Source organism: Colobus angolensis, unplaced genomic scaffold (genome assembly GCF_000951035.1).
Source record: "Colobus angolensis palliatus isolate OR3802 unplaced genomic scaffold, Cang.pa_1.0 Scaffold358, whole genome shotgun sequence".
NCBI lineage: Eukaryota > Metazoa > Chordata > Mammalia > Primates > Cercopithecidae > Colobus > Colobus angolensis.
The window spans coordinates 1574913-1601680 of NW_012116910.1; the positions used below are offsets into that span (position 1 = coordinate 1574913).

Genomic DNA, 26768 nt, shown 5'->3' on the forward strand with positions numbered 1-26768 from the left:
GACGGGGGTCCTGGGCACCGGGCGAGGTCCCGGCCACGGGGGAGGGGTTCCGGGCACGCGGGAGGTGGTTCTGGGATTTCGGGCAGGGAACCGGGCACGCGCGAGGGGTCCTGGCTGCGCGCTTGCGTTCCTCGTAGAGGGTTCTGGGCTCGAGGCTGCAAGCCCACTCACCCCGGTCCTGGAGACCAGGGAAGCGTCTGTGCTGGCTTTGGTGTGGAGCTAAGGGAGAAGCTGGGCTGCCCTTTCTCCCACCTTTCCCTCGCTCTCCCCTACTCCCGCAGCAGCTCCATGGGTGTCAGCGGGCAGCACGGGCGCCTGCAGGAAGTCAGGCGAGGGTGAACCGAAGTGCTGGGGGTTTCTAGGAGGGAGATCGGGCTCCGGGGTTCCAGTTCCTCCTTAATCCATCTCCCTGAACGAGTGATGTGAACATCCCACAGGGCCTCCTCTGGTGAGGACACCGTGACTTGAAAGGGACCTGAAGCTCCCTGTGGAGGGGAAGGGAGAACAAGGAGGCAGTGACATGCCGCCACTGTGGTCCTCCCTTCCGTCTTTCCCTGATGGTTGGCAGCCCCGCTGTACTCCTCAGGGAGGCCTTTAAAGCTCTTAGCACCTTCATGTCTCACCTGGCTGCGTGGCGTTTGCACCTGAGCACGCGGGTGGAACTCGGTCTGTGTCTGTGCAGATTATGCCGACAAGCCCCTGGAGAAGCCCCTGAAGCTAGTCCTCAAAGTCGGAGGAAGTGAAGTGACTGAACTCTCAGGATCCGGCCACGACTCCAGTTACTATGATGACAGGTCAGACCACGAGCGAGAGAGGCACAAAGAAAAGAAAAAGAAGAAGAAGAAGAAATCCGAGAAGGAGAAGCATCTGGACGATGAGGAAAGGAGGAAGCGAAAGGTAAAGGAGCAGCGGCAGCGGCGTTGGCCCGGACCCCCCGCCCCCCCCCCTCCCCGCGAGGACCCCATGGGGAGCCGGTCCCAGGACCCAGGCAGAGTGCGCCTGCGTGGCTGGAGGAGGGGAGGGGGGTTCCGTTGGTAGCAAAACGCAAACCGCTGAGGCCAAAGCAGACTCAGTTCCAGGATCCTGGGTGTGCTGTTCCTCAGCAGAACCTGCGAGGGTCTCTGTGAGGAGGGAGCCCGCCTTGAGGAGGATCTCGGAGGGGGTTTCCCTTAGCTCTGTCCCTCCCCTGAGAACTGCGAGGGGATTGGGCAGACGTGTCTGGATCCCACCTACTCGTGCTCTTCTCACTCCCTTGACTCTGCTGCCCAGGAGGAGAAGAAGCGGAAGCGAGAGAGGGAGCACTGTGACACGGAGGGAGAGGCTGACGACTTTGATCCTGGGAAGAAGGTGGAGGTGGAGCCGCCCCCAGATCGGCCAGTCCGAGCGTGCCGGACACAGCCAGGCAAGGGTGGACTTTTAGAGACTCTCCTGGTGTTCACAGCTCGTCGTTGTAAATGAGGGTCGGCACCGTGTCCTCTTGCTTTGGGGAGAAGCATGGGAGGGAGGAGAGCTGGTATTTCCAGGGCCTCATCCCGGATGTCCCCTGGATCTGAGGTTTCCTCCAGTGTCTCTGAATGTCTAGAGCAAGGCTTGGCCAGTTACCACTGGTGCCATTGTTTTGTTTTTTAACTTACTATTATATTACCTAAGGATGGTTTATATGTTTTTCAAGGGTTCATAAAAAAACCAAAAGGCATATCTGCGGAGACCAATCATATGTGACCCACAAAGCCTAGACTATTTTTTGTCTGGCACTTACGTAAAAAGTTTGCCAGCCCTGGGTCTGTAAGTTTGGTTTTGTCTGCACTTAGCACCCAAAGAGAACAGCATCAGAAGAGTAGCCCCACATGGGTCAGACTGGTAAGAGACATGCATGTTCGTGAAAACGCAGGTAATGCCTCTTGAGAAGAGGGGACCTGGAAGCCCAAATGATGGGTCTGAAGTTGCTGAAAGTGACCATGGGCTGAGACAAAGGAAGCTGAAGGCCTTCAGTAGAATTTCTGTTGTGGGCACCGTCTGCAAAGGATGGCTTTGGGCTGGAATTTATAGCTGACAAGGACTTGCCACATGGGTTCTCCTTGTCCCCAGCCTTCCTGTGCACAACTCACAGTGATGAGGCGTGTGTACTTAAGACAAGGGGTATCTCTTCCTGGCACCTCTCAGCATCTAGTGGTTCCTGGATTATTGGGAAACTTAGACAGCTGGGCTTTGGGACATGGGACATCAGGGAGTGAGGAGGCTAGTGCTGCAATCATTCAGGCCATCAGAAACCATCTGAGCCCTGCTGGCTCCACTGAAGGAAAGTTCTGGAAAGCTAGTGGTCTTCTGAGCTTCTGTGTTCATTTGGCTCTTCAGGCACTTTCTTTTTTTAATTTATTTTTGAAACATGGTCTTGCTGTGTCCCCTAGGCTGGAGTGCAGTGTCGTGATTCACTCCTGGGCTCAGATAACCCTGGGCTCAAGCGATCCTCCCACCTCAGCCTCTTGGGACTACAGGCATGCACCACCACACCAGCCATTTATTTATTTACTTTTTGTTGAATTTTAAGGAATCTCAAGTGAAATAATAATCGGTGAATACAGGATCAATCCTTATGTCCAGAGCCTTTGTTCCGTCCTTCATTCCTTGTCTAGAGTAGTGGTATGAGCTGAAAGCATTGATAAGTGATCACCACACATTGTTATGAGCTGAAAGCATTGATAAGTGATCACCACACATTGTTGATGTAAGGGCTACCGATTATTATAAGGGGTTTTTATGACTCCTGCTGCGGGGAGGGGGTGCCCTTTCCCACCCAGCTGAGCTTTGTAGTAGCCAAGGCTGAGTTGGGTGTATTTTTATATCCCTAGTTCTTGCTGGAACTTAAAATGCTGTGAGACCCCATACAGACAGATACTGTGAACTTGGAGCTCTCTAATGAAGGGATACCAAAGTCTTTGTATTCAATTTTTTTTTTTTCCTTAAATTGTCAGCCGAAAATGAGAGCACACCCATTCAGCAACTCCTGGAACACTTCCTCCGCCAGCTCCAGAGGTAAACCTGGGCGTTTCTGAAGAGCTTGTGTCTGGGGGGGTCTGGTGTCATCTTTTCTGAGGCCTTATTCCCCACCCCAGCTCTGTCAGCTGTGAAACAGACCCTGCACCTTCTCTTGGTGACTCCCACTCCACTTCGGGGTGGGCAGGAAGAGCTCATGGACTCGGTAGTGGCTCACTCTGAAGTCAGAATAGGGTGAGGGAAGTCAAGGCTAGAGCTGGGACACTGACAGCCGCCAGGATGCTTTGGGGGAAATTTTTATTATATCTGAAATACCTATCACAATAAATTAAAAGATCTTGGTAATTTTTTTATTTTTAAGAAACAAAATTCAGTCAGTGTATCCAGTTTTTGGATTGTAGAAGATTTTGTATCATTTAGAAATCTAGGTTTTTCCACTTTAAGATGTCTTTGCTTTCAGAAAGGATCCCCATGGATTTTTTGCTTTTCCTGTCACGGATGCAATTGCTCCCGGATATTCAATGATAATAAAACATCCCATGGATTTTGGCACCATGAAAGATAAAATTGTAGCTAATGAATACAAGTCAGTTACGGAATTTAAGGTAAGTTACTTTCATTGCCCGAAGTCATTGTGGCATAGTTCTGTGTATTTGTGTCTTGTGAAGACTTCATTCAACTTAGGTCGTTTCTAGTTTGTGATTCTGTGTTTGGGTGTTATTTTACAGACACAGCATTAAGGAAATGATTGGTCGTAAACATTTTCTCTGTGCTTTGGTCTAGAAATTAGGCTAGGTTGCACGCTGTTTCTTTTCTGAGTTACTGCACTGGCGTAAATAGGTCATGTTGTTTCAAGCAATGAGGTGTCCGGTGTGGCGTGGTTTGAGACTAGACATCTTTAAAAACTTGCTTATTTTTAATTCTTAATTTTGTCTTATACTAATTGAGCAGGTAGTCTTTTTAGCATAGTAAGTTTTTTTGTCTCCTGAGTACTTTGTTCTTAGCTCTGTTTCTGGCTACTGGCTATGAGAATTAGCAACTGTGCATTGTTTTTGCAACCCAGGGGAAGAAAGTAAAATAGATGCTTGATAAATTGGCATTAGTGTAGTTTAGAAAGGCATTAGGTTTCTCTCTTAGGTTCCATTCCGCTTGGGAAAGCTTGCCTTTTCTATTTTTATTTAGTTTACATTTATTGAAGGGTTTGCTGACTCCCAGAAACACAACAGAACAGACTTAAAGGAGAGTGGGAGAAAAGGAAACTTGATGAGAGGATCAGGCAGCGCCTGAGGGCAGATGTTCAGAGCACTCCATGCGCTAAAGCCCTCGGTGTTCCCTGCTCTGGGCCCCAGCCTGGCCATTCCTAGCAACAAAGTGAGAAGGGGAGCAGCACTCACTCCGTGGAGTGTCCGCACTGGAGTCTTGCGGTGGGCTCCATGGCCGCTGGCTCCAGAACCTGGGCTTGCGGAGGGTCCAGATGGCACATTCTCAGCTAGGGTGGCTGGCCTCCAGGGCCATGCTCCGGCCTGACGTTGGTACTCACCTGTGAGAGGCCCGTGCTGAGGAAACTGATTATGATAATAAAATACTGATGTTTCCGTATTTTTACCATAAATTATGAAATAAGGCTCTCCTTTTGGGGGGCAAAGTCTTTTTCTATAGTTTGAGGGAACTATTTGGTGACAGAATTTTAAATTCTATTCTATGGAGAAATTCTAGAGATAGAGGATATCACTGTGCCCCGCGCTTGCCTTTATCCCTCGACTTTGACTTGAAAGAATCAGATTGTTGCTTCCTGTTCCTATTTCTGTTCTGGAGAAATGCAGGAAGCGCAGTAAATGCTCCTTTTTTCCTCGCACAGCGTTTGTATGTGATGCTTAGAAAGAAGTTACAGGCTTGGCCAACTCGTCATTGTAACATTTTTCATGCAAGACTGACGTGCAGCTACGAACATTTCTCTAAGTTCTTAAACATTATTTTTAGAACAGAGAACCCAGTTGAATTGTTTCCTACTCAGTTGTAGCTTTTTCCTTTTGGTCTCTTGACAGTCATCTGGGGCTTTGCTGTTGTCTGTGGCATTTCAAGCTTGGTAAGTCTTTCCTGTTTTCTTTTCAGGCAGATTTCAAACTGATGTGTGATAATGCAATGACATACAATAGGCCAGATACCGTGTACTACAAGTTGGCGAAGAAGATACTTCACGCAGGCTTTAAGATGATGAGCAAAGTAAGAAACTCACTGGCAGCAGCGAGCTACGGAAAGCAGGGGCTCTGCCCCCCGTCGCTTGTGCCCGAGGGGAGCCTCACAGTGAACACATGCTCCGTCCACCCGCCACCCTCATGGTGTTGCCCCCTTTGCTTTAGGGTAGACGTCCCCGGCCGCCCTCTCATGACCTAGTTGTAACGTCTCATTTAGGGTTGGTGGAAAGTTCCGCATCTCTTGTTCTTAAGCCTGGGTGTCAGTCTTGCTGGATGGCAGCCAGCATTGCGGGCTTGTTTTGCGTGGCTACCTCACTGAATCCAGATGGGACATCCTTGTCTTCCTTGGCCATCCTGAGTGGCTTCCCAGATCTGTGCCGTGAGCCAGGCTGCATGCGTCCCACGTAGGTGAAGGTAAAGAGGAGGCGCGGCGCCTGCCGCACTCTGGCAGTGGGTCCAGCCCCTGCAACCACCTCCCGCTGCTCCGCGTGGAAAGTTAGCTCTTAGGCCAGGTGAGGCTGTGACCATCCCCATCCCATCCCATCGTCACGGCGCCCTGGCTGTGAGGGAGAGGTAAATCCCTGCTGCTCTGTCCTTTCTGATTCTAGGAGCGGCTGTTAGCTTTGAAGCGCAGCATGTCGTTTATGCAGGACATGGATTTTTCTCAGCAGGCAGCTCTTCTGGGCAATGAAGATACAGCTGTTGAGGAACCTGTCCCTGAAGTTGTACCCGTACAAGTAGAAACTGCCAAGAAATCCAAAAAGCCGAGTAGAGAAGTTATCAGGTAAAGGCTGTGTGGAAACCACGTTTGCTTTTGGAGTTGAGCACCACAACCAGGAAAGCAGGTGCTTTGTGGGGGAGAGTGAGTGGGAGAACGGATGTCATGTCACTTAGACATCCTTGGAGGAGCTTATTCTGGCAGGAGGAGTGTGGTCAGACGGCCCCTCCCGCCCACCGGCCACGTGCACTCTGACCCAGGTGTGGTACCCTAGCCCGTTGGCTCACCGCTGCCCCCATCTGCTACTGACTGGTGGTCTCTGTCTCCACACGCCGTTTGTTAAGATCATCGGTCATTCCCTCCCCTGCACACCACTTGCTGGCAGCCAAGGTTGTGCCCTTGTCCCAGACTGTGCCACACAAGCGGGCCCACTTTGGGCAGCCAGCATTGGCAGGGGGCTTCTTTCTTGCCATGGGGCAGATGCCCACCCCAGAACTGCTCGCTTCCATGTCTGTGTAGTTGCTGGAGTGGAGCAGGTGCAGCCCCGTGGTCAGGAAGGTGTGAATGCTGCAGGGGAAACGGGTGAGGACTGCAGGCCGCAGCTCCCTGTAGCTCTGCTGCCTCCCACAGGGAGCAGCTGACTTGGGTGATCCATCAGGGAACCTTCTTCCTTTTTCTCTAAACTCCAGAGTGGTTTTCATGGGGCCTCTCTGTCTCACAGTGGCTGAGCATTGAGATTGTGTCAAAGTCTGTCACACGTCATTCCTGTAGATGCTCCTCCACCTGCGTGAGGTGGCCGCCTGATAGGACCAAACAAAGCGAGAGTATCACCAGGGGCCTTAGAGGCACCGAGAGCACTTACCATAGCCTGCAGTGGGCAGAGGCGCCTGGCACAGAGCCTGCTTCGTTACATGTCACTTGCTGAATGCAGGCCTCGGAGTGCGGTCTCGGGACATCCGCCCTCATGGCCGTGTGTCTGACAGCGCTGTGGCTTGCTGTCTTCCCAGTGTCCTGAGAGGACGGTGGCCTGTTGCCAGCCTGGGACAGATCAGGTTTGAAGGATGGTTTCTACTGAAGCGTACTGCTTTTGTGCCGTCTTGTGGAAAGTCAGGGACCGTCTGGAGTTGGTGCTGAATGTCCTTGAGGCAATTCTGATGGTCACGGCCCTCCATTGTTTGTTTCCTTCTCACAGTGTATGTGGGCCTCGCGTGGATTTAACAGGTGGGGCAGCAGCGGTGCTGGGCTCGGTGCTTCTGCTCTGAGCAGCTCCCTCCAACAGTCCAAAGGGAGAGCCGTCTTGAGACCAGCCCCTCAGGTCCTGCAGCCTTGGCTGAGGAGACGGAGGGTGCTCTGCGGCCAGGGCGTGTTGCCTGGCAACGGCCAACAGTCTCCTAAGGTGGTCTCCCCACGTGCAGCGTGTTTCCCACCCTGCTGCCATGCGAACGCTCACTGCGTGGTTGGCTGGTGGCTGTGTCCGACCTCAGCCCCCGACTCGAGTGCACTGCTGGCCTTCAGGGTTAGGGATTCATGGCCGCCCTCTGCCGCCTCATGGTGGCTGAGCATCGAGGGGGAATTGGAGTTGGTGTCAGCCAGCGTGTTCAGCCGTGGTGGGGTCATGTCCTGGCGGACCCGCCCCAGGTTGGGTTTGGGTGTTTCTGGTGCTGTGGCTCCACCCTTGCCTGTGGGATCCAGGCCCTTTAGATGGATCCCCAGCTGTCAGTCTGCAGTCAGCAGAGCGTGCCGAGCTCTGGCACTGACCTTCACCTGGTGTCGCAGAGTGTGTGTCGGCAATGGGCTCACGCAGCTGCCTAAGCGGAGCCCTCCCGTGGAGCTCATGGGGCTCTGACTCCTGTGTCGGGTTGCCAGGTTGGCGCCAGGGCTGCTCTCACGGGCAGGGCTTGCCCTCGGTCTGCACCTGTCCCTAGGCCATCCAGACCCACACCCAGGCAAGTGCCCAGGGTGGAAAGGAGCCTACTTGCTTGCTTCTGGAACCTTCCACACTCCTTGGGTGTTGTAGCCTGCACCCCTCAGCTGTTTGAGAACTGCTTCAGGTGGAATCTGGGGCCACTTGCTGACGTTCTTGTGTGTGCTTTTTGCCACCCAGTGGCCACAGCAGAGGGGGCTGCTGTCCACGCAGCCCAGCAGCATCAGACCTCACGCGAGCGGCCCCGCCTATCTGGCCTTGCTGTGAGCCCTGCGTAGTCACTGGCGCTTTTCCAGTCACTTTTCTGATGAGGCCTTTAAGGACTAACCAGTGCGCACATCTGTTATTTTGTTGCTTTTTTTGTTAAAGCGACTGCACTTTAACAGAGTTTCCACCGCATTGGAAAACAGGGAGTCTGTCTAGTTGGCTTACACTTACTCTGTGTTTTAATACAAGTGTCTTATTTTGTTACTTGGTTAGGGTGAAAGGGATGCTTTGAGACCTGAAAGGAGATAGGTATGCTCTGCCAGCTCTGTGTCTGAGGGCAGGGTCGTAGAGGCTGGGTTAGGTGCCGATGCGTGGGGCGCAGGTGTGCGGTGGGGACGCTGCCTCCAGGTAACTTGGTTGTCCCCACCTCACAGCTGCATGTTTGAGCCTGAAGGGAACGCCTGCAGCTTGACGGACAGTACCGCAGAGGAGCACGTGCTGGCGCTGGTGGAGCACGCGGCTGACGAGGCTCGGGACAGGATCAACCGGTTCCTCCCAGGCGGCAAGGTAGTGCTCTCTGGCCATCGAGAGAGGGTGCTGCGTGGCCCCAGACTCTCCGTGTGCCTCTCCCTCTGGGTTGGTGCTGTGTGATCCAGCACAGCCACCAGGATCCAGAGGTCAGCATGGGGCCCTGACGGGAGGCCTGGGTCAGACATACACAAGGCTGGTCTCTTCAGTCGGGGTCCGGGTGCCTCTGGCAGGGCCGCCGCTGGTGTTTCACCCATCATGGAGGCCTCGTGGTCACTGACCTCGTTTCCTGGATGGAGGCCCTGCTGCAGGCTCATCCTTTCTCTTGGAGTGAATGCTGACTTCTATGTCTCTGTCACTGGGTGTTGACGTGAGGCACCCCCCTTGTTATTCCAGCGGGGACTGGTGTTGGATCCGACAGATGGTCCATGATAGGCCACCGACCCTGTTCCCGTGGCTCCTGCCACAGATGGTCTGTGTGGTGGTGGAGCCCACTCAGCTGACTGCGCTCTCCTTTCTGGCAGGAGACGTTCTAGACCCAGTGTCTCCAATGCAGACAGAGCACAGGCTGTCTGCAGTCTCAGGCTTCCTACTAGCCCTGATAAGAGAAGTAGAGCAATGCAGGTGACATTAATCCCGGCAGGTTTAATTTCACCTCTATATCCAACGTTTTGTTTCAACATGTAGTCTGTAGAAAACATTAACTTGAACTCTGGTTTTTTTTTCATAGTAAGTCTTCAAAATGCACATGGGGTGGGATGTAAAGAATGCTGAAGTGGGAGCATTTCAGAGGTGTCTGCTTCTGTTTGCCTGCGCCTGCTGGGAAGTTGCAGTGGTCTGCGTGGCTCATTTGCTGGGAGATTGTGGTCTGCGTGGCTCACATGTTGGGAGGTTGCGGTCTGCGTGGGTCGTGTGTTGGGAGGTTGTGGTCTGCGTGACCTGTGTGTCGGGAGGTTGTGGTCCGCGTGGCTCGCATGTCGGGAGGTTGCGGTCTGCGTGGGTCGTGTGTTGGGAGGTTGTGGTTTGCGTGGCACGTGTGTTGAGAAGTTGCTGTGGTCTGCGTGGCTTGTGTTGGGAAGTTATGGTTTGTGTGGCTCATGTTGGGAAGTTGTTTGCATGGCTTGCCTGTTGGAGACTGTGGTCTGCGTGGCTCGCACTGTAGTTCTTTTGGACAGCCTTGTTCTGCACTCTGTGCTTCAGCCTTGGAATTGCCACATTCTCCAAGGAGCCCTGGTTTCTTTGCTAGAGAGCCTTGTTTAGAAGCCAAGACCTGGGTGCTGGGTGGAGCCCTCTCTGCAGATAGAGCTGGGAAATGCCTGTGCACGTGTCTGCAGCACATACGTGAACGCCGTGCAGACGGATTCTGTTGGCACCTCTCAACTGTTTTTACAGTGAAACTTCCAGTTCCGTCCTGCTCCGCGGGTCCGTCCCACTTCTTCCCTTTCAGTTTTGTATCTGCACCCTGAGGACCTGACTCCCTAATCTATGTATCAAATCCGTGTCCCATTGTCCCATATCTTCCACCTCTTCCCCAGGGCCCTGGCCACCCTGTGGGCTCTGATACTTTGCCTGGATCGGCGGTGGGAAGCTGCCCCCACACAAACATCTGGCTCCTTTCAGGCCAGGTGGCTGCCCTGCCCACAGCATGGACATGACCCTGGCACTGGAGCCCAGCCGACCCCTGCATGACAGCCGCCTTCCCCCTTGACCCCCATGTCTGCACACGCCAGTGCCTCCCATGCCTGGATCCTCCTGATGGCCTGTACACAGAACTGGGGTGTGGGTGGCGGGTTTTTAAATGAAAACCAGTACCGCACATGCTTGGGAGCTGGAGCTGCCCGCCGTCAGGGCAGTGCCATGCTGACCTACTGACCATTCCATTTGTCAAGGCTCCTGAGCAATTTTAAATGCTTGTGGGTGGTTTTTGTTTCAGCTGTACCCCCTGTAGCAGGGCCATGTGCCTGTGTGTACTCTGCTGTTGTCGGTGAGTCAAATTCCAGGGCATACCGTGAGGGGCCCCTCTGGCGTTTGTTCTTGGACACACTTGATTTTACCCCCATTAAGCCCTGCTTGCTGGCCTTCGTTTCCTTTGAGCTGCGCTGCCCCTCCTGAGGGACAGACGCTCAGGCAGTGCTTCCTTCCAGATGGGCTATCTGAAGAGGAACGGGGACGGGAGCCTGCTCTACAGCGTGGTCAACACGGCCGAGCCGGATGCTGATGGTGGGTGCCCACTCGGGGCTGGCTTTCTGCTGTCTGTACACTGTTTTTCGGGCCTCCATTCATGTTCTGTGATGAAAAGCCGAGCCATTGGCCAGGGGGCAGCATGAGAAGCTGCCCGGCTTCCCGTCCCTGCGCACACCCCGACGTGACACGTGCTCCGAGTGGAGGCGTGGACGGCCGTCTCGCAGGGCTGGGGTGCTGGTCAGACCTCGGTCAGGGCTCCTTGGGAGCAGGGGGACTCGAGCCGTGTTCCTGAAAAGCTGCCGAGAGGCCTTTAAGGCTGAACCTCAGTAGCATCAGGAAGGGTTCACATCCAGAGCTTTGTCTTCAGCAAAGACCAGAGTGCCGGCCCACCTTGCTCCTTGAATCTGGAAAGCAGTCTTAGAAAAAAAAGAGCTGTTAGATGATTATGTCCAGGATAGTGTTGAAGGATGGCGCGCACTAGGTCTGTCCAGCTCGTCGGGGTGCTTTCTTGGCCTGGAACTAATGAAGAGGCTTGTCCTTTGAATAAAAGTGTGATGCACTTGAGTTTGAAACGCATGCGCAGGCTCACACGAGGAGCACGCAGCCTGGCGAGGGTTGCCTTTAGATTTTCCGCCTCCCTCACTCTCAGCCGCATGCCTGCTGGTGTCTTTCACCCAGCTCCAAATGCCAGTGTGGTGTTCTCCAGTGTGTGAAGAATGTAAACTGGCTGATGTATTTGATCTCCAGCTTATTTTCATAAAGAGGATAGACTGTTGATCCGTATTTAGCGTAAGAGAGTGTTGAGACCGAGGGACCGGTTGGGAACTGAGGAACTCCTGCTCCTGATGCCTCGAGTGGTGTGTGAATGGTGACTCGAGCGTGGCAGACGTGCTGTCAGATTCATGTGCTCCGGCTGCACCCGCCACCGTTTCGCTGTTAGAGCACATAGGACAAGATTTCTTCTTGGAGTTGTTGAGTGATCCATTTGAAAATGTTCTCAAAGTATTGCTGGTGTGGTGGCCTAAGAGGCGATATTTTTTATTGTGTTGACTTTGGGGTGATAAAGAAATGAAATTGAAATGCAGTTAGTTTTGAGAATGGTAGTTGGCTTTTGCAAATTCATTTTCAGGTGATCATTCTAAAATCCCTCCACTCCCACCAATCAAATCCACTGTGATGTGGAAGAAAGGGCTCGTGGCACTGCACGGGGCACCGCGTTGGGGTCACGCCTGCCGCTCACGGCCCGCCATGTCCGTGTTGCAGAGGAGGAGACCCACCCGGTGGACTTGAGCTCGCTCTCCAGTAAGCTGCTCCCAGGCTTCACCACGCTGGGCTTCAAAGATGAGAGAAGAAACAAAGGTAAATCCGTAGTCCCGTCCCGGGAGCCGGCTGGAGCAGGGTTTAGGGAAGTGATGGCAAATGCTGCTGATTCCTGCCTCAGGGTTTCCTCACTTGCCTGGATTCCTATTTTCACATGGGTAGGATTGAGATCAGTTACAGTGACAGGAACAAAACTTGGGTTGGATGATTTGCTGGGGACACACACAGCGGGCACCTTGGTTGCATCACTGGACTTCACCTTGGTCAGTGCTGTGCCGTCCTTGTGTTTCTGTCCCTGTCGCGTTTACCGAACATCCTTTCGGGGATCAGAGTGTGTGGCCCCTGGGCCTCGGGTCTGGCCTGTGTGTTCTCCTCTCCGTCTGCACGGCTGTCTCTTGGCTGCGCTGCTGCTGGGATCTCCCGGACGGCCCCACCCTCCACTTCTCCGCCTCTGCTGGGTCCCTTCTGTGCAGACAGCTGCGTGGACACTGTTCCTGCCAGCCCTTTCTCCTTCTGCCACTCACACCATCTGCTAATGGGACAGCTCCCTCTTCCCTTCAAACCATGGCCTTGGCCCAAGAGCTTCCTTCTTTCTGGAATGTTCTTTCCTCCAGCTCCAGGTGTTGGAATTCTGCCTGGTCTGGGTCTCCTGTTAAAGGACCCCCTCCACAGGGAAGGATCCTCTTGCCTTGACCACTTGCCTTCATCAGCCCCCGCTCCCCTCTTCCTTTTGGGGCTGTTATGGTTGTTGATACTTTCCTCATTGTGTTTGACACACTCCTCGTTCTCATCCTCTAACAGAGTTCTCAACCACAGCACTTTTGTCCCTGGGGACGTTTGGCAGTGTCCGGAGACGTGTTGATGGTCCCAGTGGGGTGGGGCGTGCTGCTGGCATCTGGTGGGGAGATGCCAGGGGTGCTGCTTCACGCCCTATGGGACTCCGCACAGCACACCTGGCCCGTGTCCCCCGCAGCGAGAGCTGGCCCCGGGCCGGCGTGCTCCCTGCGGTGTGTGTTGGTTGGGATCCTCCACACTAATGGACGGTGCCTCTGCCCACGTCTCCACGCAGCTCTTTTACTTGTGGAGCTCACCCCTTTGCAGAGAGCTCATTTCCTTGAGGTCTTTGGCTTGCAGAAGTGAAACGAGGGGTGGTGAATTACACCCCTGCTGGTTACACATGGAAAACTTACACTCAGGAGCAAGAATTTTGTGGAGAGCAAGTGAGGCGTGACTGGGGTGCTGACTGCCAGCCAGGCGGTCCCTCAGCCCCTGGAGAAGTGGGATGGGGCCTGCACACCGAGTCCTTCCAGTGAGTCCAGTGATGCTGTCTTTCTCCTCTTCCTCCCAGTCACCTTTCTCTCCAGTGCCACTACTGCGCTTTCGATGCAGAATAATTCAGTATTTGGTGACTTGAAGTCGGACGAGATGGAGCTGCTGTATTCAGCCTACGGAGATGAGACAGGCGTGCAGTGTGCGCTGAGGCAAGTGTCGGCCCCGGGGAGCCCTTGGCTGCTGTGCGGCTTGAGCTGCATCCTGGTGTAGGACCCAGAGCCCCACATGTGTGCGGGTGGGGAGAGAGCCATCCCGCAGCCATCCAGATGGCAGCTCAGGTCTTCCTGTTGCTTTCAGTCACCCACCGAGGTCTGCCACAGGCCAGTCCTGAAATTTGGGTAACTCAGAATTGCAAGAAGGCAGTGATCAGGGCGTAGCTTGTGAAGGGGTTGGGGGTGTGTTCAGCGCACTGGATGGTGTTGAATTGTGTTTCTTAAGTGGCTGTGCCAGCTCAGGCTGTAGTGACAAAGCGCCACAGACTGGGGTCTTAGTCCTGGGGGCTGCTGTCTACCATGAAAATGTGGGCAGGGCTGGTTCCTCCCGAGCCCTCTGTCCTGGGCCTGCAGGTGCCGTCTTCTCCCTGTGCCTTCCCAGAGCTGTCCTGTGTCCTCAGCTCTCCTGGAGACCCGACCGTTGTGCAAGGACCCTGGTCATATTGGATCAGGGCCACCCTAATGGCCTCATGTCACTGCAGTTACCTCTGAAGGCCATAAAGGCCCCAGCCTCAAGTATAGTCACATTTGGAGGCACTGGGGTCAGGATTTCAACTTGCAAACTTTGAGCAGGAGACATAGTTCAGGCCGTGGCAGACTAAAGTATAATACAAAAATCACAAATGCAGTAGCTGCTTTTCCATAGAATGTTGTCATGTGTGTTTTTTGTTTTCTGTGACAAAATGTGGGTCACTCTTGTAAAATTTTGGCAGTTTGTTATAGGGAAAGCAACTTAATTTTGCTAGCCTCTAAGAAATGGAATCTTGACATCAGGTCTTCATTTTATTCCAACAAGAATGCAGAATACATTTGAAAAATAAATAATCCAGTTAGCGCTTCATAAAATAAGTGAAAACCTGACCCCGATATTTGTTTCAAAAAAGGAAGTAAACGTGGAAAATAAAGAGGAAATTCTAATAGGAGATGATGGCGTCATAACTCAGAAATTAAAGAGTTGGTCGCCCCCTGCCCTTCCGCCAGCCCTCACCTCACCCCTGCTGTGGGGCCTCTGCCCAGCCTGGGCCAAGGCCGCAGCTCCCCTTGGTGCCATCCTGTCCGCAGTTGGCTCCCTTGTCCGCGGATCGTGGCTCTTTCAGGACATCAGTCACCTGTTGTCCATGTAGTGCGTCATCAGCGGACTGTGCGCACCCCCTGCCTTCCCCAGCCGTGCACTCCCCCTGCCTTCCCCGGCCGTGCGCACCCCCTGCCTTCCCCGGCCGTGGGCAGCCCCTGCCTTCCCCGGCCGTGCGCACCCCCTGCCTTCCCCGGCCGTGCGCAGCCCCTGCCTTCCCCGGCCGTGCGCAGCCCCTGCCTTCCCCGGCCGTGCGCAGCCCCTGCCTTCCCCGGCCGTGCGCAGCCCCTGCCTTCCCCAGCTGTGTGCTCCTAGAACGCGTCAGGTTCCGTGTTTTGTGAAGAAAGATCATTCCGACCCCCCTGCCTCGCGGCTGCAGGGACAACACTCAGAAGCACATCTTCTAGGGCCTGGTGTGGGGCTGCGTGGTCCCTCGCCAGCCTCGGTGCACAGACACCCAGATCCTCTGCCCCCGAGTGCGTCTCCTGTGCACACTGCGCGTGCTGAGCTTGGCCTGGCCTGTGCTGTGGGTGTTTGTTAACAAAGACGTAGAGTCTTCTTGTTGCCTCCTGTGACCGTGGTTCAGCTTCTGACCAGCAGCCGTCCCTGTTCCTCTCTGCGAAGGTCTTTGGAGTCTGGGGAGCCCTTCTGAGGCCCTTGCTTGTTGCGTTGATTCTAAGACTACGCATTTTTGTTCCTGGCCTACTTTTTAAATTGTGTTATATTTTACTTTTTAAGCTGTTTCATTTATATGGCCAAGAGTCAGGATGATACTAAAAGGAGAGCCTTGGAAGTCTCGGCCCACCCCTGCCCCACGCGGCCCTTCCTTCCCGGCAGACGCTGCCCGCCACTGTGCTTCCGTCCGCACCCACTTGTGTATTTAAACGCGTAACTAGTGGAAAGATAGGAGTGTCCTTTTACAAATGATAGCACCGCATGCATGTTTCTAGGCTGTGTGTGTGTGTGTTCATGCTGTTCTCCCCTTCCCCCCCAGAGATCTTTTTAACCTTTTTGGATCATGGAGCACTTTGAAAATCTAGTGAAAACTATCAGCCACTCCTCCAAAAATACCCGCCCTGGGAGGGTCACAGGGACTGTCTGAGGAGCTGCACTGGCATGGCAGGCTTCTGTGATCAGGGCCGCCGCGAGGGCCAGGCAGCAAGGGCTTGGCGTGGAGCACACAGCCTGCCTTTCAGCATGCTTCTCCTGCGGCCCCTCTAGCCTGCAGGAGTTTGTGAAGGATGCTGGGAGCTACAGCAAGAAAGTGGTGGATGACCTCCTGGACCAGATCACAGGCGGAGACCACTCCAGGACGCTCTTCCAGCTGAAGCAGGTGGGCTGCACTCGCATTGGGGAGGGGCAGGTGCCCTTGGGGTACTGCTGGTGGGAAGAGCCTGTGGCCTGACCAGGCTGTCAGGGATGAGGAGCTGTCGCAGGGACTCTGCTGCCGGCTCCTCGTCAGGATCTGCGCGCTGCTCTGCACGGGCGGGCGTCCTTGAGAGACCATCTCCTTGTCAGCATCTGTGTGCTGCTCTGCACGGGCGGGCGTCCCCCAGAGACCGTGACTGTGTGCTCACCACTCCCAGCGCACTTCGTAACTCTCTATTCCCATCTTCATCGCTCATCTCTGTCACTTTCCTTCATTTTGAAGAATTTTTTTTTTTTTTTGAGACGGAGTCTCGCTCTGTCGCCCAGGCTGGAGTGCAGTGGCCGGATCTCAGCTCACTGCAAGCTCCGCCTCCCGGGTTTACGCCATTCTCCTGCCTCAGCCTCCCGAGTAGCTGAGACTACAGGCGCCAGCCACCTCGCCCGGCTAGCTTTTTGTATTTTTTTAGTAGAGACGGGGTTTCACCGTGTTAGCCAGGATGGTCTTGAACTCCTGACCTCGTGATCCGCCCGTCTCGGCCTCCCAAAGTGCTGGGATTACAGGCTTGAGCCACCGCGCCCGGCCTGAAGAATTTAAAAGAATGCTTCATATAGTTCAGGCTTACTGACAGTGAACCCTCAGCACTGGCTTGTCTGAGAGTCTTTATTTCACCTTTATTTTCCCTGGTTATGGAATTCATTTAGATGATCTTTTTTTCCAGTCTACCATAAAATACATTTGACTTGCATCTTTGCTATAAAAAAGCATCTGAAGTCATTCTCATCTTTGTTTTCCACATGTGATGTGTCTTTTTGGCAAACTGCAGCCCATAGGCCAGATCTGACCTGCAGTCTGCTTTTGTACAGGCCACAAACCAAGAATGTCTTTTACATCTTTAAAAGGTTGTTTAAAGAAAAGAAAAGGAAGAAGATGCTGCAGGCAGCGTGCACCTCACAGAGCCTTGGCTGCTCACTCCTGGGCCCTCGGCAGGACGAGGTGCTGGCCGGTGCTCTAGGAGCTTTTAAACCTTTATCTTTCTTTATCAGTGATTTTCAGCATGGTATTTTCCAGGTGCCTGAGTGGGCTTTTCTTTTTATTCTACTTAGCATTTGTTGTTTCTTGAATCTGTCTGTATTTTTCATCATATTTGGAGGATTTTTAGCCATTACTCAAATGTCATTTTCCATCACTGCCTCTTCCTCTTCCTGCTGGACTGTGGCACGCTGAGGACAGCTCGTGTCATCTCACATGGCACAGACGCTGCTGCTGCACCAGGCAGGTGCAGATTAGTTTCTGATGCTGTGGGCTAAGTTCACTACCCTGTTCTCTGGCCACACCTGAACCTGTTATCCCAGTGCAGTTTTCAGTGATGATGCTGCTCCTCGCTGCTCACCGCTGGGGCTCTGTTTGCTGCTTTTGTGTATCTTCTCTTCTCTCATGTTATGTGTATGTTTTCCCTTACATCCTTGAGCCATGTTCATCATATTAATTGCAGATGCTTTTGAAGTCCTCAGTCACTGACTCTGTCACCTCTGCCGTTTCGGGTTCTGTTTCTGTTTGCCACTTTGCTGCACTTGGAGCTGTGGGCCTTTGTGCACGCACCTGGTGGACAGTCCAGACCCTCGCTGTCTGATAAAAACACACTGTTCACATGGCCGATGGGAAATTGGAATGTGGCCAGTCTGAATTTAGATGTGACGTGTGAGCTACAAACTAGATCTTAAAAAACTGATACAAAAAAATACGTAAAAATATGAGTAACGATTTCTTAAGGCCTACATGTTGGAATAAACATATTTTCAATAAATTTGTCTACGTAAAATGCAATAGTTAATTGAATGTTAAGAGTAATTTTAATATGGCAGCTATAATTTTAAGAGCTGGGTACAGTGGCATGCACCTGTGATCAGCTCCTCAGGAGGCTGAGGTGGGAGGATCACTTGAGGCCGGTAGGTGGAGGCACCTCTGCACTCCAGGCAATAGAGCAAGACCCTGTCTCAGAAAAAAAGATAAAAAAAGCATTGAGAATGAGGTGTGTGCTCGCGTTATGTCTGCTTGGCAAGGCTGATCTGGGTTCTTGCCCTCTTCCAGAGAATATTGAGGATCATTTTGGCAGTTGTTACTTGTGGATGGCCTGATCATGCTGGGCTTGTCTGGGGTGGGTCCAGGGCAGCTTTATTCTAGGGTTCATGTGGCCGTCATACTAAGGAGTGGCCCTTTGGAGAGCTCTTGGGCCCTGACTTTTCAGCGTAGTCTCTGCCGTGGGTGGGGTTCGGGTGGGTCTCTGTCCCGCGCAGGCTCTGAGAACGCTTGGCTCGTGGCTCCCGAGGAGTGGTCAGTCCCTTGACCGCACGGTTTCATCTGTGCTGGTTACAGGTGAACTGGGGTCCACATGCCTGGTGCAGGAAACCCACGCCGAGGTTTTGTTGTGGTAGAAAGGAGACGTGTATTTGCAGGGCGCCAAGCAAGGAGGGCCAGGAAGCTTGTGGGTGAATCCACTGCTGCAGGACTCGAGCTGGTCTCAGGCACCTGACCATATTCCAGGTGGAACCCACCAGGCCCTTTTTACCCTAAGCTGCCCATAGCCTCTAGGCACATCTTTTTTCTTTTGTTTGAAGCCACCTGAGGCTGCTGAAACAGCGTCGGCATCCTCTCTCTCAGTCCTCTCCATCTCACCCCGTGGAGTGTTCTCCCCGGCACACGGTCCTGGCGCTGAGGAGTGGGCTGGCCGTCGTTGGGTCAGCGGCTGGTGATGAAGAAGCCTTGCAGGACCCCCAGCCTGAATCCATGACGATGGCATGACTGGGGAGCAGAATTGGCAGAAGTGCACCAGCCGTTTTTACGTGTGTGTAATGTCAGTGAATTGTCCGTTTCTATACAGTCGCTCTGGAAAAACTAGTTTCTCTCCTCATTTACTTTGCAGAGAAGAAATGTTCCCATGAAACCTCCAGATGAAGCCAAGGTGAGTTTTTGAACATGGAAGCGCGAGCCTAATGTTAGGATTGTTGTAGGGAAAGTTGTGTCCAGCCTTTGAGGTGGGAAGGACTGTATGTATCATGGCCTCTAGAAATGGAGTCCGTTTCTGATCAGTAAGATCAAGTGTTTCTCCTGCTCTTTTCATGACTTGAGGTGATTGGTGTGAGGCTGCAGTACGTTCTTCCAAATTCAGAAATGGTAGTTTCAGAGCGGTTGGCCCCGCTGGGTGCTGTCCTCGTGGGACACCCTGGCAAGGGGTGGGCAGGATGGGCCGGCTCGGGACCTGCTTGGTGAGTAGCAGATGTTGTCCCAAGCACAGTGGGCGCTGGGGCCAGTGTTAGCAGGGGAGTGCTGTGAGCCCAGACTGCTGCACCTGCTGATTGGCAGGCGTGTGTCTCTGGGAGTCAGCAGGCATGGGCTTTGGTCTGAGGTCCCTGGAAAGCTGGAGAGACCCCTTAACCTCTGTCCGAGGGCAGAGGCCGGGCTGCAGGGAGCTGATGAGAGAGAGTGCGTTAGCGTGGCTGTAGTCTAGCCCTGAGGACACGCCTTGCTGGGAAAGGAACGGGAACGTGGTGTGCTCTGTGACGCGCCTGAAAAATAGTGCCTTAAATTCCGTATGTCTTCCCGTTGCATAATGTTTCTCCCCAATTTCTTGAGCCCCAGAAAGTTAGCAAAGGATTATTGGTTTGCATTGTTGGTCTGAGTAGGTTTTCCTTTGATGTGGATTTGGGTCATGAGCTCAATCCTGATAGTCCCTTGAACAGCAGCCATAGTGAACAGGGTTGTTCTTGTCACTGAGGGGTAGATTCGCGTTTAGCAAGTAATTAGAGTGATTTCAGTAGCGAGTATTAAATAACATTTGGTTTTTCGTTTGATGTTTCATTTGCACCTGATGCATGTCTGTCCCCACAGGTTGGGGATGCCCTAGGAGACAGCAGTGGCTCTGTTTTGGATTTCATGTCGATGAAGTCGTATCCCGACGTCTCTGTGGATATCTCCATGCTCAGCTCTCTGGGTGAGTTGTAGCAAGGGCTTTCCCACGGGACCTGGTGAAAGTGTGAGAGAGGAAGAAAGCGCTTGGTCTCCACCTCTTCTCCCTTCCTGACTAGACAGGGACGCAAGGAAAATCTTTTGTTACAGTATTTGGTCTTTGTCCCAGGTTAGCTCCTAAAACCCTTGGAATCTCCTGAGTGTTAAGTGTCTTTTTTAAGCTAATGAGTAGTGTTGCAGCCCCTGGGTAACCTCAGGATGGGGTCTGGCCGATCCCCAGTGGCTGTGGATTTCATCAGTGTTGCCTACCGCCTCCATGAAATCCCAAAAGCTGGGGTTCCCTTGGGAGCCTCCTCAGTGCCGGACGCCTGGAGGCCCTGGGAAGAAGGCAGCCCCTTCCCACGGGTTCCCCTTTGCGTTGCTCCCCCGTGCTGGACGCCTGGAGGCTCTGGGAAGAAGGCAGCCCCTTCCCACGGGTTCCCCTTTGCGTTGCTCCCCCGTGCTGGACGCCTGGAGGCCCTGGGAAGAAGGCAGCCCCTTCCCACGGATCCCCCTTTGCGTTGCTCCCACCTGGGGCTGATCCATGGGTGACACCCCGCATAATAAATGGGTAAATGTAAGCCGAGTGTTTCAACAGAAGAGTCAAATTGTCAAATTCTGCAGAGTATTTAGAGAGATTATTTCTGAGTGAAATATGAAGACCATGGCTGTGACATGGTCCCAGGAGGTCCCAAGAGCATTTGCCCAGGAGGCCTGGTCTGCAGCTTGTTTTGATGTGTTTTAGGGAGACAGAGGACATCGGTCAGTACATGTCAGGTGTTACATTGGTTCGTTTTGGAAAGGGCGGGACAACTTGAAGTGAGGAACTTCGGGTCATCGGTGGATTCAGAAATTTCCTGATTGGTGTTTGGCTGAAAGGGTTAAGCTCTGAAGAGCTGAAGTCAGAAAGAAATGTGCATGCTTAAGATAAGGGTTTGTAGAAGCCAAGTTTCTTGTCACATAGATGAAGCCTTCAGGTAGCAGGCTTCAAAAAGAATAGAGTAGATGGCAAACGTCACTTATCAGGCCCTGAAAGATACCAGATTCTTAGTTAAATCTCTCCTGGGGCAGGAAGAGACTTGGAAGGGGGAGCAGATTCTCTACAGCATGTAGATTTTCCCCATAAGAGACAGCTTTGCAGGGCCATTTCAAACTATGTCAAAGACGTATATTTTGAGACAAAATACTCAATTTCTTTCAAGGCCTGCCGTCTATCACATGATGCTGTACTGGAGTTGGATCGGAATTTGGTGTCTTACTACCACAGAGTCTGCTTTGTCAGCCTTAAGATTTCTGTTTTAATGTTAATGCTGGGTCAGCTGTGCCTGAATTCCAAAACGGGGGATAATGAGGCAAGTCCAATCCCGCTTCACATCATGGCCTGAACTCATGTTCCAGGTTGACTCTGGGGTGCCCGTAGCCAAGAGTGGGAGTCCGTTCAGTCCTGGGGCTTAGCATTTTATTTTTCATTTGCAGATGTTTCCCTGACTTCTGTGAGGCACTCTAGCAAATTCATAGAACTCAAGTAAGGACTTGTGGCAACGCCATTTGGTAGCTGGTTAGTCGGAAGCACAGACCACAGCCTGGGGCTTTCAGTTGGCATCAGCCGGTGGGGCAGTCCTGGAGACTGAGCTCTCATCCGGGAGGCTGCCTGTGCAGCGCCTCCCAGCTGTTCTGACCTCCAGCGGCATTTGTGGAGCCTGGATCCATGGGTCCCACTGGTTCCCGTGGGGACATTCCACCTGTCTCCTACTGGCTTCTTCAGGCACTTATGGCCATGATTTATTATAGGGGATGGGCACCAACAGCAGGAGAGGGACAAGAGCATGAGTGACGTCCAAGGGAATCCAGCGTGAGGCCCAGATCCACTCCCAGCAGAGACACATGGGACGTGCTTAATTCCCAGGAGTGAGCTGTGAGAACACGTGTGAAATGCCTACCAGGGAAACTCATGGGCTTGGTGCCCAGGGTCACTGGGGTCTGGTCACAGGGCACCCCCTTGCCAGGCAGGTACCAAAATCCAGACCCTGGAGGGAAGGTGAGCTTTAGCATAAACCGCTCTGTTTCTGTCGTTGGAGCTGTGAACAATCCCTAGCACGGGGGGGACCCCAGACGCCTGCCGTGACTGGCCTCGCCTTCCAGGGGACCCTGGCCCCAGGCTGCTGTGACAGCACCTTTCTGCACAGTGGCTGTTTTTCTCAGCACTTCTGAGATTTTGACCTTATTACTACTTTTCAGCAGCTCCGTGCTGATGTGCTGTGGTGTGTTAGTCTGTCCTCACACTGTTATAAAGAACCACCTGAGACTGGTCACTGGTGGAGGAAAGAGGTTTAATTGACTCACAGTTCCTCAGGCTGGCTGGGAGGCATCAGGAAACTTACAATCGTGGCGGAAGATGAAGGAGAAGCATGCGTGTCTTCACATGGCAGAGCGGGAGAGAGCGCAAAGGGGGAAGTGCTTTTAAACAACCAGATCTCATGAGAGTCACTCACTGTCGTGAGAACAGAGAACAGCAAGGGGGAAATCCATCCCCATGATCCTTCCACCAGGACCCTCCCCTAGCATTGGGAATTACAATTCGACATGAGATGTGGGCGGGAATACAGAGCCAAACTATATCATTCTGTCCCTGACTCTTCTCAAATCTCTTGTCCTTCTGACATTGCAGAACACAATCATGCCTCCCCAACGGTGCCTCAAAGTCTTAACTCATTCCAGCATTAACTCAGAAGTCCAGAGTCCAAAGTCTTATCTGACACAAGGCAAGTTCCTTCTGCCTGTGAGCCTGTAAAATCAAAACCAAGTGAGTTAATTCCAAGATACAGATCGGGTACAGGCATTGGGTAAATAGACCCATCCCAAGAGGGAGAAATCAGCCAAAACAAAGGGGCTGCAGGCTGCAAATCTGAAACCCAGCAGGGCAGTCATTACATCTGGAGGCCCCCAAATAATCATCTTTGATTCCTTGTCTCACATCCAGGCCACACGGATGCAAGGGATGGGCTCCCACGGCCGTGGGCAGCCCTGCCCTTGTGACTCTGCAGGGTACAGCCCCTGTGGCTGCTTTCCCGGACTGGTGTTGAGTGCTTGCAGCTTTTCCAGATGACATGGTGCAGGCTGTCAGATGTACCATTCTGGGGTCTGGGGGACGGTCGCCCTTTTCTCACAGCTGCACTGGGCAGTGCCCCAGTGGGGACTCTGTGTGGGGTGAGGCCTCCAACCTCACATTTCCCCCCTGCACTGCCCGAGCAGAGGTTCTCCGTGAAGGCCCTGCCCCTGCAGCAGACTTCTGCCTGGACACCATGGCTTTTCCATACATCCTCTGAAATCTCGGTGGAGGTTCCCAAACCTCAGCTCTTGCCTTCTGCCTTCCCACAGACCCAACACCTCGTGGAAGCTGCCAAGGCTTGGGGCTTGCACCCTTTGAAGCATTGACCCAAGCTGTACCTTGGTCCCTTTAGCCATGGCTGGAACACAGAGCACCATGGCACCATGTCCCAATGCTTCACAGAGTATTGGGGCCCTGGGCCTGGCCACCAAACCTTCTTTCCCTCGTAGACCATCAGGCCTGCCTGAGCAGCAACTGTGCAGAGGTCTTTGAAATGTCTCTGAGGTATTTTCTCCAGAGGTCTTTGAAATGTCTCTGAGGTATTTTCTCCATTGTCTTGACTATTAACATTTGACTCTTCTTTAGTTATGTAATGTCTGCAGCCTTCTTGAATTCCTCCCCAGAAAATCATTTTTTCTTTTCTACCACATGGCTGGGCTGCAAATTTTCCAAGCTTTGACACTCTGCTTCCCTTTTAAATGTCAGTTCCAGTTTCAGGTCATTTTTTTGTTGATGCAAGTGAGCATAGGCTTTTAGAAGCAGCCAGGTCACCTCTTGAATGCTTTAGTGCTTAGAAATTTCTTCTACCAGGTGCCCTAAATCATCTCTCTCAAGTTCAAAGCTCCACAGATTTCTAGAGCAGGGCCACAATGCTGTCAGTCTCTGCTAAAGCATAGCAAGAGTGACCTTTGCCCCCATTCCCATTGAGTTCCTCATCTCCATCTGAGACCCCCTCAGCCTGGAATTCACTGTCCATGTCACTATCAGCATTTGAATCACAGCCATTCAGCAAGTCTCTGGGAAGTTCCAAACTTTCCCTCATCTTCCTGTCTTTCAGTTCTCCAAACTGTTCTAGCCTCTGCCCATTACCCGGTTCTACAGAGCATGTCTGTAGTCACCGTTCTTACACTTTGTCTGCTGATTCCCTGATCTCAGCTTTGAGTCTCCCCTGGTTTGGGGCTGTGTTTTCCTGCCCCTTTGTGTGCGTGGGAATCGTTTATTGGATACCAGGTGGAGTTTGTAGTTGACGCCGTCGGGTGACGGGTCTGCTTACACACCTTTGAGGCCTGGCAGCCTTTGTTCAGAGTTTGAGAAGTGGCTTAGACTCTGTGGGACCTTCCCCAGACATTGTCAGCGTAAGCCCAGAGCCACCCCGGGGGAGGGTGAAGCTGGTTCCCTGTCTGGCTGCACCTTTCCCAGGGCTTGCCTGGAGGCCCTGGCTGGTGGGGCTCAGGTGACCGCAGACCTGTGTGCAGGCTCTTGGCATGTCTGGTGCACGGTCCAGGCGTGGGCTGGGAGCTCGTCCTCTCCACCTGTCAGTTGGACATTCTGGGTCCCTGATGGCTGATGGCCTGGAACCTGCTCCACAGTGAGCTGGGCGGGTACCAGGGTCTGCAGGCCTCTCGCACCCTCCATCCAGCTGTCTGGCCTTTGTGTGTTGAGGACAGGAGCCCACGCCAGGCCCATCCTGGGTTGTGGCCACATCCCTCCACAGTGTCTGTGCGTGACATGACTTGGTCTGTGCGGTGCTGGGTCTTGTCTGATGCTTTGCTGGAGCAAAGGACCCTGGGTGTCTGCCTTCCCTTCACTCACTGCTAAGGGTAATGTCTGTCCTCCAGGCCTGTCCACCTGTGTGCGGTGAGCTCGTCCACTCGGCTTTCAGAGCACTTATTGTCCTGAGCGGAGAGGTCAGATCTGGACGGGCAGTGCACTCCTGCCCTTAGGGTGGATGGGCCGGCTGAGCTTAGCCGACGTCGGGTCTTGTCCTGTTTACACAGGGAAGGTGAAGAAGGAGCTGGACCCCGACGACAGCCACTTGAACTTGGATGAGACAGCCAAGCTCCTGCAGGACCTGCACGAAGCACAGGCAGAGCGCGGCGGCTCTCGGCCGTCGTCCAACCTCAGCTCTCTGTCCAACGCCTCCGAGAGGGACCAGCACCACCTGGGTGAGATGTCCCCACCCACGCCGCATCCCCAGAGACCCCAGCACGGTCAATGTGACGTCTAGACCAGGTAGTGGGCAGCATTTTCGTTGTGGAAAGGCTGGAGGCTGCAGAGGCAGCTGTGCTGTTGCGGAGGTCGGTTTCCATAGACTCCTCAGGTCCCGGCCTCAGGGTACAGAGCCCGAGCAGGAGCTGGGATGCTGGCCTGGCTGCACGCTGGATTACAGGCTTTCTGCCAGATTCCGTCCCCAGTTGTGTCCACCCCTGTGCCCTCTGTGGTCCCTGGTTCCAGTGTTTCTGCTGGAGACAAAGCATGGCTTCCTTGGCTGTGTGTCCTGTAGGGGTTTTGGTGGTGGGGTGGTGGGGGGTTGTTCTCACGTGTAAACACTGAATCACTCCATCGACAGAGTGAATCTTGACAGTTTTTCAGCTGCAGAGGTTTAGCTACAATCATCTGGAAAAAGACCAGTATTTCGATCCCATTAACCTTACGGTCAGGGTGTTAACTAAACAGTGCATGGAGCAAGCTCTGGAGGGCTGTGGGTCAAAGTCTGAGGCCCCTGATATCCCAGTGTGACTTTGAGGAACTGCCCTGGGGTCTGGGCTGTGTCTGAGGGACTCCTGGCCAAGGAGCTTTCTCTCCTTCAGGAGCAGCATCCGTGCTGTGTGCTGGGTCAGGGCCGACCCCTCGCTCCAGGGTCTCCACACACAGCCCTCCCTGGCAGGGAGTGAGAGGTGCCCCGTGTCCTGGGAGTCCCTGAGCCCTGGCGGTGGGTCATGAAGCAGACATTGGGCTCCAGGAGCCCCACGTGTGCTGCGGGTCTCTCTTGTGTGTTGAAGTCCTGTGTTCTGAAAATTGCAGGAAGCCCGTCTCGCCTGAGTGCCGGGGAGCAGCCAGACGTCACCCACGACCCCTACGAGTTTCTTCAGTCTCCAGAGCCTGCGGCCTCCACCAAGACCTAACTCTAGACCACCTTCAGCTCTTTTGTTTCATTTTTTTTAGTTTTATTTTGCATGTGTAGAGTTTTTGTCATCAGACAAGGACTTTGATCTTCCCCCTTTGGCATGCGGGAAGCAACCCCGGGGAGGTAATGAATTGTCTGTGGTACCGTGTCAGCGAGAGAGTCTCTGTGCACAGCCCGGTGAACCCAGGGGAGTGGAGTCATGCATGAAGGTCGTATGTCCGGCACGCAGAACTGCGTACAATCTGTGTCCGAATATCACGTGTGGCTCCAGCCCTTGTTTCTGCCAGTTTAGACTCCTCTGTGCCCCACTGTCCTGGGGTCGCTCTTGGGAGGCACAGGCGTGGGTGTGTCTGGCCTCCTTCTGTGACAGTCCTGCGTGTTCCTCTCGTAGTTTGTATTTCCCAGGCGGGCCATGGTAGGGGCCTCACAGGGACCAGTGGGGAGCGCAGGGCCAGGCTGGGGTGAGGAGAGGTCC

The 26768-nt window shown here is 53.4% G+C and overlaps 1 protein-coding gene across 1 annotated transcript; it reads left to right on the forward strand.

The window, feature by feature from the left end:
* The first annotated feature begins 6 nt into the window (after positions 1–6).
* Positions 7–26446, forward strand: BRD9 (bromodomain containing 9). The gene is made up of 16 exons (XM_011953137.1): positions 7–26; positions 683–897; positions 1270–1402; positions 2973–3033; positions 3455–3599; positions 5107–5217; positions 5798–5973; positions 8473–8605; positions 10711–10786; positions 12014–12109; positions 13419–13551; positions 15908–16019; positions 18976–19014; positions 19941–20043; positions 25164–25331; positions 26191–26446. Exons 5-16 carry the CDS (start codon positions 3516–3518, stop codon positions 26289–26291), a joined length of 1332 nt encoding a protein of 443 aa, XP_011808527.1. The 5' UTR covers positions 7–26; positions 683–897; positions 1270–1402; positions 2973–3033; positions 3455–3515; the 3' UTR covers positions 26292–26446.
* Positions 26447–26768: the final 322 nt, after the last annotated feature.

Excerpts from the sequence above, each read along its gene's own strand:
- BRD9 (XM_011953137.1), top strand. The coding sequence starts at position 3,516 with ATGATAATAAAACATCCCATGGATTTTGGCACCATGAAAGATAAAATT. Across the intron at positions 3,600-5,106 it reads AGTCAGTTACGGAATTTAAG|GCAGATTTCAAACTGATGTG; the intron begins GTAAGTTACTTT and ends TTTTCTTTTCAG. Across the intron at positions 10,787-12,013 it reads GGCCGAGCCGGATGCTGATG|AGGAGGAGACCCACCCGGTG; the intron begins GTGGGTGCCCAC and ends TCCGTGTTGCAG.